Here is a 12,270-nt window from a genome sequence, read left to right on the forward strand (position 1 = left end):
ATGCATCTTGTGTGTGCACTGGGAGTGGTTTTTCCCTTGGAGCTGTCTGCTTGGGAGGGGAGGCAAGGCCAACTTCCCTGCAAGAGCTGTGGTTTTACCAACCAGCCCTGATGGCTTGAGGGCTTGTTTGAGGTGGGCAACTTTGAGAAGCTCTTGCACCCCAACCCACGGGGATTCCATGGGTTAAAGCTGGATGCCTTTGGGCTGGGGAGTGAGAACTAAGATCTGGCTTCTCCTGCAAGTGTTTCCGAGGCTGCCTGCAAAGCTGGGCTTCAGCGGCCTTGCTGAGCAAGTGGAGAGGAGGAAACTGAGTGTGGCTCATAGCTTTTCCTCCCAGTGTCCCTGTGAGTGGTTGTAGTGCTGAGTGAAGCAGAGTCAGACCCACTGAGGTGATGCAGGGTCTCCATGAGCTCTGTGACTGAGCGCCTGTGCAGCATCTTTCTGGGGTAGATGAGGTCCATCTGCGTTAACAGCAGGATGTGAGGTTAGGAGTGGGTCAGTTGTAGCTGGCAGCTTTTTGCTTGGTGCTGAAACCTGGATGCCCAGACAGCAGATCCCTTCAAAGGCTAGTAATCCTGCTGCTTGAATGCACTCATACTGGCCTTGCTGGTTTTCTAGGTGGGGTGAAAGCTGTGCAATACTGGGAGCAAATGTGTAATTGGTGACTCTAGCAAGCCAGAGTGGTGGCAAAGGATGAGGGTGGAATCAATGGTGCGAAGCTGGTGGACCCTGTAATAATGCCTTTGGGAGCTCCTAATGAGCCCCTGAGTCCTTGCTGATGTATCTCCACATCCCAGTGGAGTGCTGGTCCTGCATCTCCGATAACCAGGAGGTGAGGTGCAGGACAGCATTGTCTGGTAGCAATCTGCATGACATTCCTTGCTCCAGGTCTGGCAATGCTGTGTGCATGGGGTCAGCACAGGGTGTTTCAGACCCACCTCAGTGGCTGAGGAGGGCGTCAGTGCTGGAGTGTGTGTTGGCAGCAAGGTTTGGGCTGTGGGATCAGCTGCTTTGCTTTGACTCTTGTGCTGTTTAGTGACTAATCAGATTTTGAGCCCGTTTCACACATTCATCTGTCTCCCTTGAACAATGCACTGGCTGTATTTTTAAACAAATCACGTGGCTTCAGGGAAGTGGCCAAACCAGCACAGAGCAGCTTGCCTGGGCTGGGAGATGCTCTGCCCTGGGCTGGGACTGGGAGGGGAGGGAAGGAACAGCCTCCTCGCCAGCTTCAGCTGCTGCTGCAGCGTTCCCTCTGCTGCCCACCACTGCTGGTGGGGCTGCTGCTGCCCCAGCTCTGCCCAGGGTAAGTACCACTGCCCAGCAAGTGCTCTGTGGCACTGGGCTGGCTGTAAGCACAGGGGCTGCTGCTGGGGGAGCCAAGCAGATGCTCAAAGGGCCCGAGGTCCCTTCACGGTGCGGTCAGAGGTGAGTTCGTAGACCTGTGCAGCAGCCAGAATGTATCTGCGCCTCTGTTGGGAGAACTCGCAGGGATAAGGCTCTGTGTAAGTGGGGAGATGCTGTGACTGTTGCTGCTGCTCCTGCAGCTCTGCCTCAGATTGAGGTAGATGCTTCAAGTAAAGGATCCACCTCCATGTCTGTGGGGTTTCTGATGCCTTGTGAGGCTGGAGATGCTGGCTCCCCAGCAGGTGTGCAACTGGATAATGTAGCCGGGGATGGGTCTGTCCCAGCACCTGGCTCTGGGTGTGTGCGACAGCTTTCTCTGGTGCTGGTACTGAGGTGGTGCTGGTGTCTGGCAGAGCAGTTGAGTGTGGTAGCATTTTTTACTCACCTGGTTCGGGCAGCGTCTTGGATTGTTAATGCTCTTCTGCACAAGAGCTACTGAAAACCTTGGTTGTAAACCTTGTGGTCGTAGCTGGATGAGCTCAGATGGGGCTGGAGGATATCAAGTGGATCCCAAACTTGCTTTGCTGAAAACTGAAAGCTACAGGGTGAGCTGCCTTGTTTTGCAGCCTCTGAATAATTAAAACCATTTCTGAACGCTTTGCTCTTCCCATTTGGTTTGGGGACACATTCAGCTTGCTGAGACTTGCTCCTTTTGAATAGAGCTGGCTGGTGTCATGCCCCTGTGGGATGCAGTGTGGCTGAGTCTGCCCTGTGTTCCCTTCCCTTCTGCATGGCAGCTGATCCCACACTGCTGCCCCATGGAGCAGGGTGGGACTTTGACCCCTCAGTAGCCCGGTGCTCCATGCACAGGGGCAGCTCTGTTTGTAAGAAGGAATTTGCTTGCTTTGGTTCTTCAGTGGGAGGAGAAGCTGCTGCACGAGGGAAGCAGCCTGGTGTGCGCCTGTCTGCTCTGGGGCAGGGGCCTGACCAGACAGGCTTGTTGTGAGCGTGGCCTGGGGATGGTGCTGCGGCTGACTGGGAAGTGTGTCCTTTGTCAGCAGGCTAGGCTGGCACACTGCTGTTTGCCGGGAGCAGCTCCTGTTGGGGTTGGTGTGTGGTGGCCTGCTGTGGAGGCTCACATGCCTGCTCATGATCCAGGCCTTGCTCCTCTCAGCCTGCCCAGCAGTGTGTGCAGCAGAGACTGGCCATGGGCCTGCTCCTTACCCCCCTTGCTACAGTTGCATGGGCATCTGCATTGCTGGGGCCCAGCCTGTGGGCCTAACAACACAGGCTTGGTGGAGCAGCGTGTGTGGAGCACCTGTGTGAGGTCCGTAACCAGGACATGGGGGCTATCATTCTCTTCCCAGATGAAGTGGGATCTTCTGGCTGATCTCAGCCTTGGGAGAGTAACCCATGCTTTTGTCTGTCACCCCACTGGACTGCTGCTGCTGGCTGCAGCTGTGTAGCGCTGTGCTGCCGCTGATGGCAGAGAATGCAGCCTGGCTGGAGCCGTGTGGAGGGCTGGTTCCTGCAACATGTGCTGCTGTCTATGGGCTGAGAGGAGCTCAGTGCCCTCCTGGGCTGCTGCCACGGGAGCTGGGAGGGAAGGAAGGAGGTGTGTCATGCTGCAGTGCTGATGGGCTGCGTCTCTGTTGCAGTTCTCAGCATGCTGAGTAACCCTCTGGGGAATGTCCTGGGGAAGCCCCCGCTGGGTTTCCTGCCTCTGGACCCCATTGGCTCTGACCTGTCAGAAAAGTTTTCCACACCAACGCTGAGGAATTCCCGCCTGGACTCCCGCTCCCTCCTGGACTCCCGCTCCAGCAGCCCCTCGGACTCGGACACCAGTGGCTTCAGCTCTGGCTCTGACCACCTCTCAGACTTGATTGTAAGTTTGGGTCTTGCACCCACTGTTTGATTCCTGGTATCTTGTCATGTTTCTGGGGATCATGGGAGAGCTGGAGGGCCTGCAGGGCACAGCCTTGCCTGCTCAGGAGGGGAAAAGAGTACTGCAGAGAGCTGTCATGCCCACACAGACACGGCAAGCTTCTGCAGCCCAGGGTTTGGAAGAAGGGCTGCTCATGTGGCCCTCCTGCAGCACAAACTAGCAATATCCTTGTATAATTTTGGTCTGAATAATGTTTTGGCCTTTTAGCTTTGTGCTTGCAGCCCCAAGGGGTTGAAGTAGCTCCCAGAGGGGTCTAAGTGCCTGTGTGTGGCAGTGGACATCTGTGCCCTGGTCCTAGCAGGGAGGTGGTTGATCAGCACAGATGCCTCCAGGCTCCATCCTGGACTTCTCAGGAGCTCCTGTCCCTGCTTTTCATTGCCCTTCCCATTTGCCGACTGCTCTTCATCTCAAGGCAGCTGCTTCTAGAGCAAACTAGGTCTAGCCTGCTCCCATTCCTTACAGCACAGCTAAATTTGGAAGCTGGCAAGTGTCTGTGTTGCTGCCCCAGTCTGTGCTGCTGGGTCTGTGTCACAGTGGCTCCAGCCAGCTCTGGCTACTGCTGCAGGGCTTGTCCTCAGGATCTGAGGCCACAGCCAGGGACGAGCTTCTCCTGGCTCTGCCATGGTGTAGCTGTGGCCTTGACCCCTCCACATTGGGGCGGGCAGGAAGGACATGGTTGTCTTGATGTGGAGTGGATTCTCCTAAAGGGTTGGAGTCTGGAGCGGGGACTCTGCTGATGGCAGGCAGCAGGGCTTTGTGCTGGCCGTGTTCATAAGGTCGGGTCTTCTTTGGCATGGGGTGGCACTCTGAGCTGCACAGCGTCTCCTGCCCCTGCTGGCTCATTAATCCTTGCTTCTACTCCATCCCCCCGGGGAGGCATGTTCAGCCTGGAGCAGTTGGCTCTGCAGGCAGCTGAGCCCTGGCCTGGGAGCTGCTCTGTGGAGGGTGAGGGCCTGCTGGCTACCTGCAGAACTGGTGGGTGCTGCCAGCATGTCCTGCAGGCAGGGCCTTCAGTGGTGCACAAGGCTGCTCCTGGGGTGCCTCAGTGCTCCCTGGGGCTGGCAGCTGTCCTAGAGGCTGCACAGGCAGGGAGTAGCTGGTGGCTTGGTGGGCTGCAGGGTGCCTCCTGCTCCAGGTCCCTGCTGCTGCTCATGGGTTGGGTGGGAAATTGCTTCAGGGTTAGGCCCTTTGCAGGGAAACCATGGTCCCATCAGGCTGCTGGGACAGTGAGAGGGCTGCTTTCCTGCTGCTGCCACATCTCCGAGGGTCTCAGGTAACCAGGAATTGCGAAGAGCCCATTCTCCTGCAGGTGAGGGCAGGGCCCAGTGTGGCACATGTCCTCGAGTATTATGTGATGTTACTCAAAGCTGGGTCTTAATGTGGATTTTTCTCTTGCAGTCAAGCCTTCGGATCTCCCCCCCTCTGCCTTTCCTGCCCCTCAGTGGGGTGTCAAGAGACCCCCTAAAGATGGGAGTAGGGTCCCAGCTGGATCAAGATCAAGCTGCTCTGGCTGCAGTAACTTCCTCCCCAGCCAGTGCATCGAAAAGATGGCCTGGAGCATCAGCGTGGCCTTCCTGGGATCTTCTGGACTCTCCAGAAGACCCCTTCAGTATTGAAAGAGAAGCTAGGCTTCACAGGCAAGCAGCAGGTAAGTTGGATGGTGGGTCTCAGCAGGCTTCAGTGGCAGGTGCCTCCTGCTGCTGCAGCTCTGCTGAACCTATGGCTGTGAAACACGGGGATTTGCTTGGAGACCTGTGGGGGAGCGAAGTAAATGGTCCTGTACTGAGTGGTGTTGGTGCTTGTCCAAGCTGTGAATGAAGCAACCTGTACCTGGAGTGGGCAGCTGCCTCCCCGAAACTACAAGAACCCCGTTTACTCGTGCAAAGTGTTCCTGGGAGGAGTCCCATGGGACATTACGGAAGGTGAGCAGCCCCTGGCCCTGTGCTGTGGGTTTTGCCATCAGGAGTGTGTGGGGTGGAGCCTTTTCTGGGATAGTGACTCCTCTCCTTCTGTCTGTAGCTGGACTGATCAACACCTTCCGTGTGTTTGGCTCCCTGAGTGTGGAGTGGCCTGGTAAGGATGGCAAACACCCACGCTGCCCTCCCAAAGGTAATATGCCTAAAGGTAATAGCGACACGGTAGGGTTACTTTTTTCCCATGCTATGTTACAGCACGGATCTGGGCTGGTACGGCTGCATGCTGGTGACTGGATGGTACAGAGCACCCTAGGGTAAATGTCCCACACTCACCTGGGTGAGCACCAGAGCACTGTCACCTTGAACCTGGTGTCGTCCCCCCCCATCCCTAGTAGGGCTGGGTAGAGTGTGGGGTGGGGGGAACCCTCTCTGGTGCTTCTGGAGCCCCATGAGGGTCTGGCTCGCCCTGGGTGCTTGCTGCCAGCACATGCATCCTTGAATCCAGTTGTGTGTCTGCAGTGAGCTGGCAGCTCAGGGACTGGCGAGCTGAGCAGTGCCTGGGGTGGCCTTGTGCCTGGGGTAGCTGGGCTGATGTGTTGTGTAAGCAGTGAGGAGTTGCTCAGTGAGGAGTAACTAGTTTGTAAGCTTAGTGGTGCCTGGCGGCCTCATTCAGTTACTAGCACAGTGTGAGGTGCAGAGTGCTGGTGCTGCGGGAAGTGATTTTGGAGCCCTGAACTTGTATTTCTGGGCCAAGACATCTGAAGTATGAAGCAAAGTCTGTTTTCCTGCAGACCACACTGTGGCCAGGCTGGTGGTGCCCACTTGTCACATCTAGATGTGGCAGGGGGGATGGACAGTGGCCACATGGCACTGGATGTGGGCAACCTGCCCCCTTGTGCTGGGTTTGGGCTCTTTCTGAGCTTGGCTGAGCTCTGTACATCTTGGGTGAGTCATGTGTGGGGGGACTGCAAATCACCCTCCCCTAGAAGGGCTTGTGAATAGCAAGGAACATACAGTGCAGATCCTTTGGCATCTGAGAGTGATTTTTGAGGGTGTCTGCAAATGGGGATGATCTTTCTCATCTGCTGCAGTTCTAACAACTGCTTCTTTCCCCTTACCTCTAAAAGGATATGTCTACCTGGTGTTTGAGTCGGAGAAATCTGTGCGTGCTCTGCTCCAGGCATGCTCCCAGGACTTGTTAAGCCCTGATGGGCTCTCTGAATACTACTTCAAGATGTCCAGCCGCAGGATGCGCTGCAAAGAGGTGAGCAGACCTGTGAGAGTCGCTCTGCATATGACAGCAGGAGATGCTGATGAGATCCTTGGAGACAAGGGGGTGGGCAGTGTTGCTATGCTCTGGGAAAGCAGGGTGAAAAAAGAACAGCAGAAGTCAACTTGCTCTTGGCTCTCTTTAACTGATGTGTCCCTGTAGAGGGGCTGGATGTGGGCAAGGAGGGAAGTGTCAGGTCAGTATTTGTGTCCTTCACAACAGCTTGTGTCCACAACTGTGACATGGGTCTCCTGGATGTGTGGCAGACCCTGGCTTCACGAAGCCAAGTGGCTTCGTGCAGCTGGAAAGGAGCACAGGAGCAGGAATTTTTCTGCTTCATGCTGCTTTCAGCACACCTTTCCTTGCAGGGACAAACTTTGATCCCCTTAGTGCTTTGTTAGATCTCCCATGCTTGCAGAACAAAGGGCTCTCGTGCTCACTACAGGCAGGTATTTTCGATCCACAGCTGAAGCTGCAGCCTCCCCCCAGCGTGGCTGTGGCTGCCTGACCTGTGGAGGTGCTGGGGCTGGACTCAGTTTCCTGGTGAAGGGAGAATGTAGCTGTAGATGGGATACAGCTGCATAAACTTGTGGAGTTAATGGATTGAGATTCAGCTCTTACTTACGCAGGCACAAACTCTTTGTGCTTCAGAAGCTCTCCTGGTGTGTGGTTGTTGGCAGTGCTTTCATGCTTGGTGATCTAGTGCTCATGGAAGTTTATCCTCTCCGGAGCCCTGTATCACCTGCTTTGCATATGGAAACTCCTGTTGAAATTGGCCATGGATGGGTTGTTCCATTGGTTTTCTGTGCTGGGAGGCATCTCGCTGGGCTGTTAACAAGAGGATGCAGACAGCAGGAGGAATCCACTTGTACATGGATTGTATCCTGGCTGTCAGCCCTGAGGGACCAGTGCTTTGGACTCCCATCTGGCTGGAAGTGGAACAGTGCGGCTGTTGAGTTTTGTGGGCTCTTGGAGGCATTTAGAGCAAACCTGGAGCTCCAGAGCTCTGGACATAGACACTGAGCAGCAGTAGTGATGCTTGCAGGTTGGGGTCAAGCCCAAGGGCCTGGGCTGGCCGCTCCCCTCAGCTGAGGCACGGTGGGGCAGCATGTGTAGTGTGCAGGCCCTCGGCTGACCCCAGCTGTGGTCTGCAGGTGCAGGTGATCCCATGGGTGCTGGCAGACAGCAACTTTGTGCGCAGCCCATCGCAGCGGCTTGACCCCAGCAAGACGGTGTTCGTGGGGGCTCTGCACGGGATGCTCAACGCGGAGGCGCTGGCGGCTGTCATGTACGACCTGTTCGGAGGGGTGGTCTACGCTGGTATCGACACGGACAAGCACAAGTACCCCATCGGTAAGTGGGGATCCCACTGTCACCCATGGGTATTCTCTGAGGAGGCTGCAACAAGGCTCTTGGCCCTTCAATGGGGAAGACTGCCCAGGGTGCCAGGCTCTACCTGTGCTCACTCTAGGAGCAGGCATCCAGCCAGCCTCTTCCAGAGGCGATGCTCCTTGCCTTCCAGCCATGGGGAGGTAAGATGAGACTTGGGAGGGCTGGCAAGGCCAGCAAGGCCAACACTCCTGGGAACTGGAAGCTCTTAGGTCATTCCCTCACTGCCCCTAGGCAGTTCTCCAGTAGAAACGAGAGCAAGAGTGGTGGGAGGAAGACAAACTTCTCACAGGTAATAAGTGATAAGAGGAAACTGCACCCGGGCAGGTTTAGATGGAGCTGAGGAACAATTCCAGCCCCAGAGGGTGCTCAGGCATTGGAACAGGCTGCCCAGGGCAGGGCTGCAGGCACCGGCCCTGCAAGGGTTCACACCCCGTGGAGAAAAGGCCCTCGGTGACATGGTGAGTCTCCTGCGTGCTGCCAGGCAGGAGCAATGTTGGAGCTCACAGAGCTGCTGTCTGCTCATCACTGTCCTTTCAGGCTTTTCAGGTCAAGGCTTGGGTTTAGGATGTGCTGTGGTGCTGCAGTGCGTTGCCACTGAAGTGGCTCTGGGGGAGGGCAGTCCTAGGGGGTTGGATGTGTGAGGGGGAAGTAGATCCTTGGGATGAGCATGGATGAAGTCCTGCACTCTAACCTACCCCCTGTGCTGGGCACTGTGGGCTCCTAGAGCAGGACTTAACACGGAGCTTCATGCAGAGCTTAGGGTACCCCTTCAAGTGGGTGAGATCTGCTCCTGATGGCAGTTGCCCAGACAGCTTTTGGAGGTCCTGCTAAGGAGGTGGACTTGATCCCATTGAAAGTAGGATCCCCTTGTTCACAGCAGTGATGCTGAGCCGGCACTGGGCCCTCCAGCCTTGTGGTGCTACAGGAGAGGAGTAGATGGGTCCTGGGTAAGGCTTGGCTCTGGTTTCAGCTATCCGCTGACAGGCTGGGCAGTGTTGTAACAGCCAGAGCTTCCCTTGCACTAGAACACGTAGGTAAGCATGGGTATGCTTTCCTGGAGCTTAACAAGACTTGGCTGGAAGCGAGTGGTGCAGGAATGCTGCTGACTGGCAGGGAGGGAAGCTGCAGAGCGCCAGGCTGGGGATGAGTGGGAGGCTTAAAAGCTGCTGAGCTCTCTGGGCCCTGGCTTCCTTCAGGTGCAGGTGTGGAGCCTCCTGCTGCTGCTGCTGCACTGCCCCTGAGCCTCCCACTGCGGCCTGGCCACTGCTGCCTCAAGTGCAGGTCACAGCAGCCCAGAGGTGTTCATGGAGAAGCTTTGCTCCTTGCAGCTCCTTGCTGTGCTGCTGTGGCTGCCTGAGGAAGGAGGCAGGCGCAGCCGTGGGGCTTTGGATGTGGTCTCCCTTGGAAGCTGCAGCTGACTGGGCACGGTGGAGCAGCAGCTCCCCCCTGGCCTCCCGCAGCTCCTGTCACAAGTGCCAGGTCAGTCTAACGCTCGCGGTCGGTCTGTCTTGCAGGGTCTGGCCGTGTCACCTTCAACAACCAGCGCAGTTACCTGAAGGCCGTGACTGCTGCGTTCGTAGAGATCAAAACCACCAAGTTTACCAAGAAGGTGAGTGGAGCTGACGGAGCATCTGTGCAGCTGTGTCTGTGGCATGGGTGCTGGGCCTGGGAGCACCGTGACCCACAGAGCCTGCCCATGGAGGCAGCAGTGAAGGGTGCTGTGAGGATTTGGGTTGCCCCCAGCACTGCTTCATGCCCGCTGCCTGGTTCTCCTGCTGCAGGTTCAGATTGACCCGTACCTGGAGGACTCCATGTGCCAAGTCTGCAGTGCCCAGCCCGGCCCCTTCTTCTGCAGAGACCAGGTGAGGCTTTTCCTGCTCGGCTGCTGCACTCCTGGGGGAATGGGGGGGTTCCTTGAGGAAGAGGAGGTCCCATGGGGAGGTGCTGCTGCTGTGATGAGCTGGAAGTGCCATCACCCTGCATCTGGTCCCAGGGGACTCTGGCTGACCCCTGGTAAAGGAGCTTTGCCAGGGCCCAGTGGCTTCCCATGGAGCCTGGATGGCAGCAGGGGTGCCGCGAGCCAGGCAGCAGCTGCCTGCAAGTTCGCAGATCCCCCTTTTCCAACCCCCTTAAAAAGGGCCACGCTGGAATCTCGGTGGCCAGAATTCCCTCCCTCTGCTGCAAAACTGCAGGCTGCAAAACCAGGGAGGGCAGGAGGGTGATGCCGCTTTGCCAGCCCTAGGACACTGCCCCTCTGCTCTACCCCCAGATCTGCTTCAAGTACTTCTGCCGCTCCTGCTGGCACTGGCAGCACTCCATGGAGGTCCTGCGTCATCACCGCCCGCTGATGCGCAACCAGAAGAACAGAGACTCCAGCTAAAGGGGCCACCGGGGCTCGGGGGCCGCCGCAGGCGCAGGAGAAAGTCCTTTGTTAACCCGCCGAGCGGAGAGCGCACGACGCTGGTGCCAGACCCAGGCTGGGAACGCGCTTCCTGAGGACTAACGGGGAGGGGGGGAGAAACCAATAATCTTACATTCATGTTTGCACTTGCTGGTCTTTTTGTTTCTGCACTAATGCACAGTGAATTTTGTTGGGGTTTGTTTGGGGGTGTTTTTGAGGGGGAGGAGCGCCCCTCAAGCGATTCTGCAGTTCCCAGACTTTGGTTCCTAGTTTGCTGATGAGAAGCAAAAAAAAAAAAAGCAACCCAATTCCAAGGGCCACGTGTTGCGGAGGTGTTCCCGCCTTCTCCGAGGATTTTTATTTATTAAAGGCGCTTTTTTACATTCCTTGCAATACCGGTGGTGATGATGCAGGTCTCATTGGCTCCATTTCTTTGCAGTTGCCATACAGTGCCTTTCCATTCATTTAACCCCCACCTGAACGGCATAAACTGGATGTTCAGCTGGCGTTTTTTACTGTAACAACAAGGAGACTTTGCTCTTCATTTAAAACCAAATCATATTTCATATTTTACGCTCGAGGGTTTTTACCAGTTCCTTTTTACACTCTTAAAAACAGTTTTTAAGTCGTTTGAAACGAGAGATTTTTTTCTTTCCTGGCAGCTTTTAACATTATTGCAATTTGTGTCTGGGGGCTGCTGGCGGAAGGTTGTGAATCGAGGGGTTTGCAACAGGACGGGCTTGGTTTTTGTGTTCCTTTCCTTTTGGGGTTTGAAACTGGACCGGATAACGGATCTCTGAGCTGCTGTATATAGTTTTAAATAGTTTGTTGCACTTTTTTTAAGTTGCACTTACGGGGGGTTGATAGAGGTTTTTAATCACACCAAGTCACAGGACTTAAACCTTTTTCTTTTGTACCGAGCTACACAAGGGCTGCGTGTCGGAGCATGGATGGAGGTTCGCAGGAGCCCTTTCTCTTAGAGGGGACGAGTTCTTTTTCCCTTCCTTGACGAAATGTACGGAGTTACGGTGCAGTCGACTGAAATGCTGCTGCTGCTGCTGGGATTTGACCCTTTCATTATGATTTGATTTATTATTTTCTTTTTACTTTCCCCTCTATTGGAAGCTGTGTGCCAAAGAACCAGTGTCATAATTTCTCCCTCTTCCGTTGTGTTTTTGGTTTTGTTTTCTCTTTTCCTGCTGAGCTGATGTTGCATTGTTGCATATCCCAGCTGCTCTTTGTGGGGTTTTGTGAAGCTGTGTGTGAAGTCTCTACCTCATTGTAGTATACGCAGGCAAGACTGCACTCTCCTACAGACGCGTGGAGTAAGCTGTGGTGTAGTTTTTGGCACATAATAAACACGTTGCAGCAAAAAAAAATCCACCTTTGTTGTCCTCCTTGGGTGCGGGGGGGTTGAGATCCCTGCGCGGTCTTTGGCCCTTGCTGTGGGGCAGGTATGGATGCTGTTGGTGACTTGGGAAAGCCTGGCTCAGGGCAGGTAGGGGGGTTTGTCTGGGGCACCCCACTTTACCAGGGGGTACCTCCGTGTGCTGCCCAGGGCTACCTTATGGGAGCCTTCCTCCTCCTTCAGCCTCTTCTCTTCCTTGTCCTCAGACTGCTCCCAGCTGCCTTCCTTCTCCTTTTCCTCCTCGCAGCTGGAGCTGCCACTGTCCTCACTGACACTGACAGACTTCCCCCATGGCCCCACAGCTTCCTGCTGTGTCCCCGCACCCACTGCTGCCTGCCCCCTGCATCCTTTCACTGCGTGCCCTTCACTATCTCTGAGCCATCCCTCCCTGTCCCGTCAGGTTCCCCACCATGATGGAGTGTCCCCTGCCCTGCCAGTTACCAGAGGTCTTTAGAGCCAAAAGGCCTTCAGATCTGCTTTGCAGAAGCAGCTGGGGCTCTCGTAAAGCTAGTGAGGTTCATGACGCTACCCTGTGCCATGCCATAGGGCTGGCTGATGGGGCGAGGGCAGTGGGGGCCTTACATGCAGGGC

The 12,270-nt window shown here is 55.7% G+C and overlaps 1 protein-coding gene across 3 annotated transcripts in view; it reads left to right on the plus strand.

The window, feature by feature from the left end:
• CPEB1 (cytoplasmic polyadenylation element binding protein 1) overlaps positions 1 to 11,470 on the plus strand; it is a 38,469-nt gene extending 26,999 nt beyond the window's left edge. For 2 of the 3 annotated variants that reach the window (XM_065688662.1, XM_065688664.1), the window contains exons 4-12: positions 3,006 to 3,232; positions 4,691 to 4,940; positions 5,101 to 5,214; positions 5,312 to 5,416; positions 6,336 to 6,472; positions 7,633 to 7,831; positions 9,385 to 9,479; positions 9,652 to 9,732; positions 10,140 to 11,470. In XM_065688662.1, the coding sequence (XP_065544734.1) occupies positions 3,006 to 3,232; positions 4,691 to 4,940; positions 5,101 to 5,214; positions 5,312 to 5,416; positions 6,336 to 6,472; positions 7,633 to 7,831; positions 9,385 to 9,479; positions 9,652 to 9,732; positions 10,140 to 10,250 (1,319 nt within the window). In that variant the 3' untranslated portion in view covers positions 10,251 to 11,470. The remainder of the gene's footprint in view (positions 1 to 3,005; positions 3,233 to 4,690; positions 4,941 to 5,100; positions 5,215 to 5,311; positions 5,417 to 6,335; positions 6,473 to 7,632; positions 7,832 to 9,384; positions 9,480 to 9,651; positions 9,733 to 10,139) is intronic. The other variant, XM_065688663.1, reaches the window with a different exon arrangement.
• Positions 11,471 to 12,270: the final 800 nt, after the last annotated feature.

The sequence above is a fragment of the Lathamus discolor genome, chromosome 8 (assembly GCF_037157495.1).
Source record: "Lathamus discolor isolate bLatDis1 chromosome 8, bLatDis1.hap1, whole genome shotgun sequence".
NCBI lineage: Eukaryota > Metazoa > Chordata > Aves > Psittaciformes > Psittacidae > Lathamus > Lathamus discolor.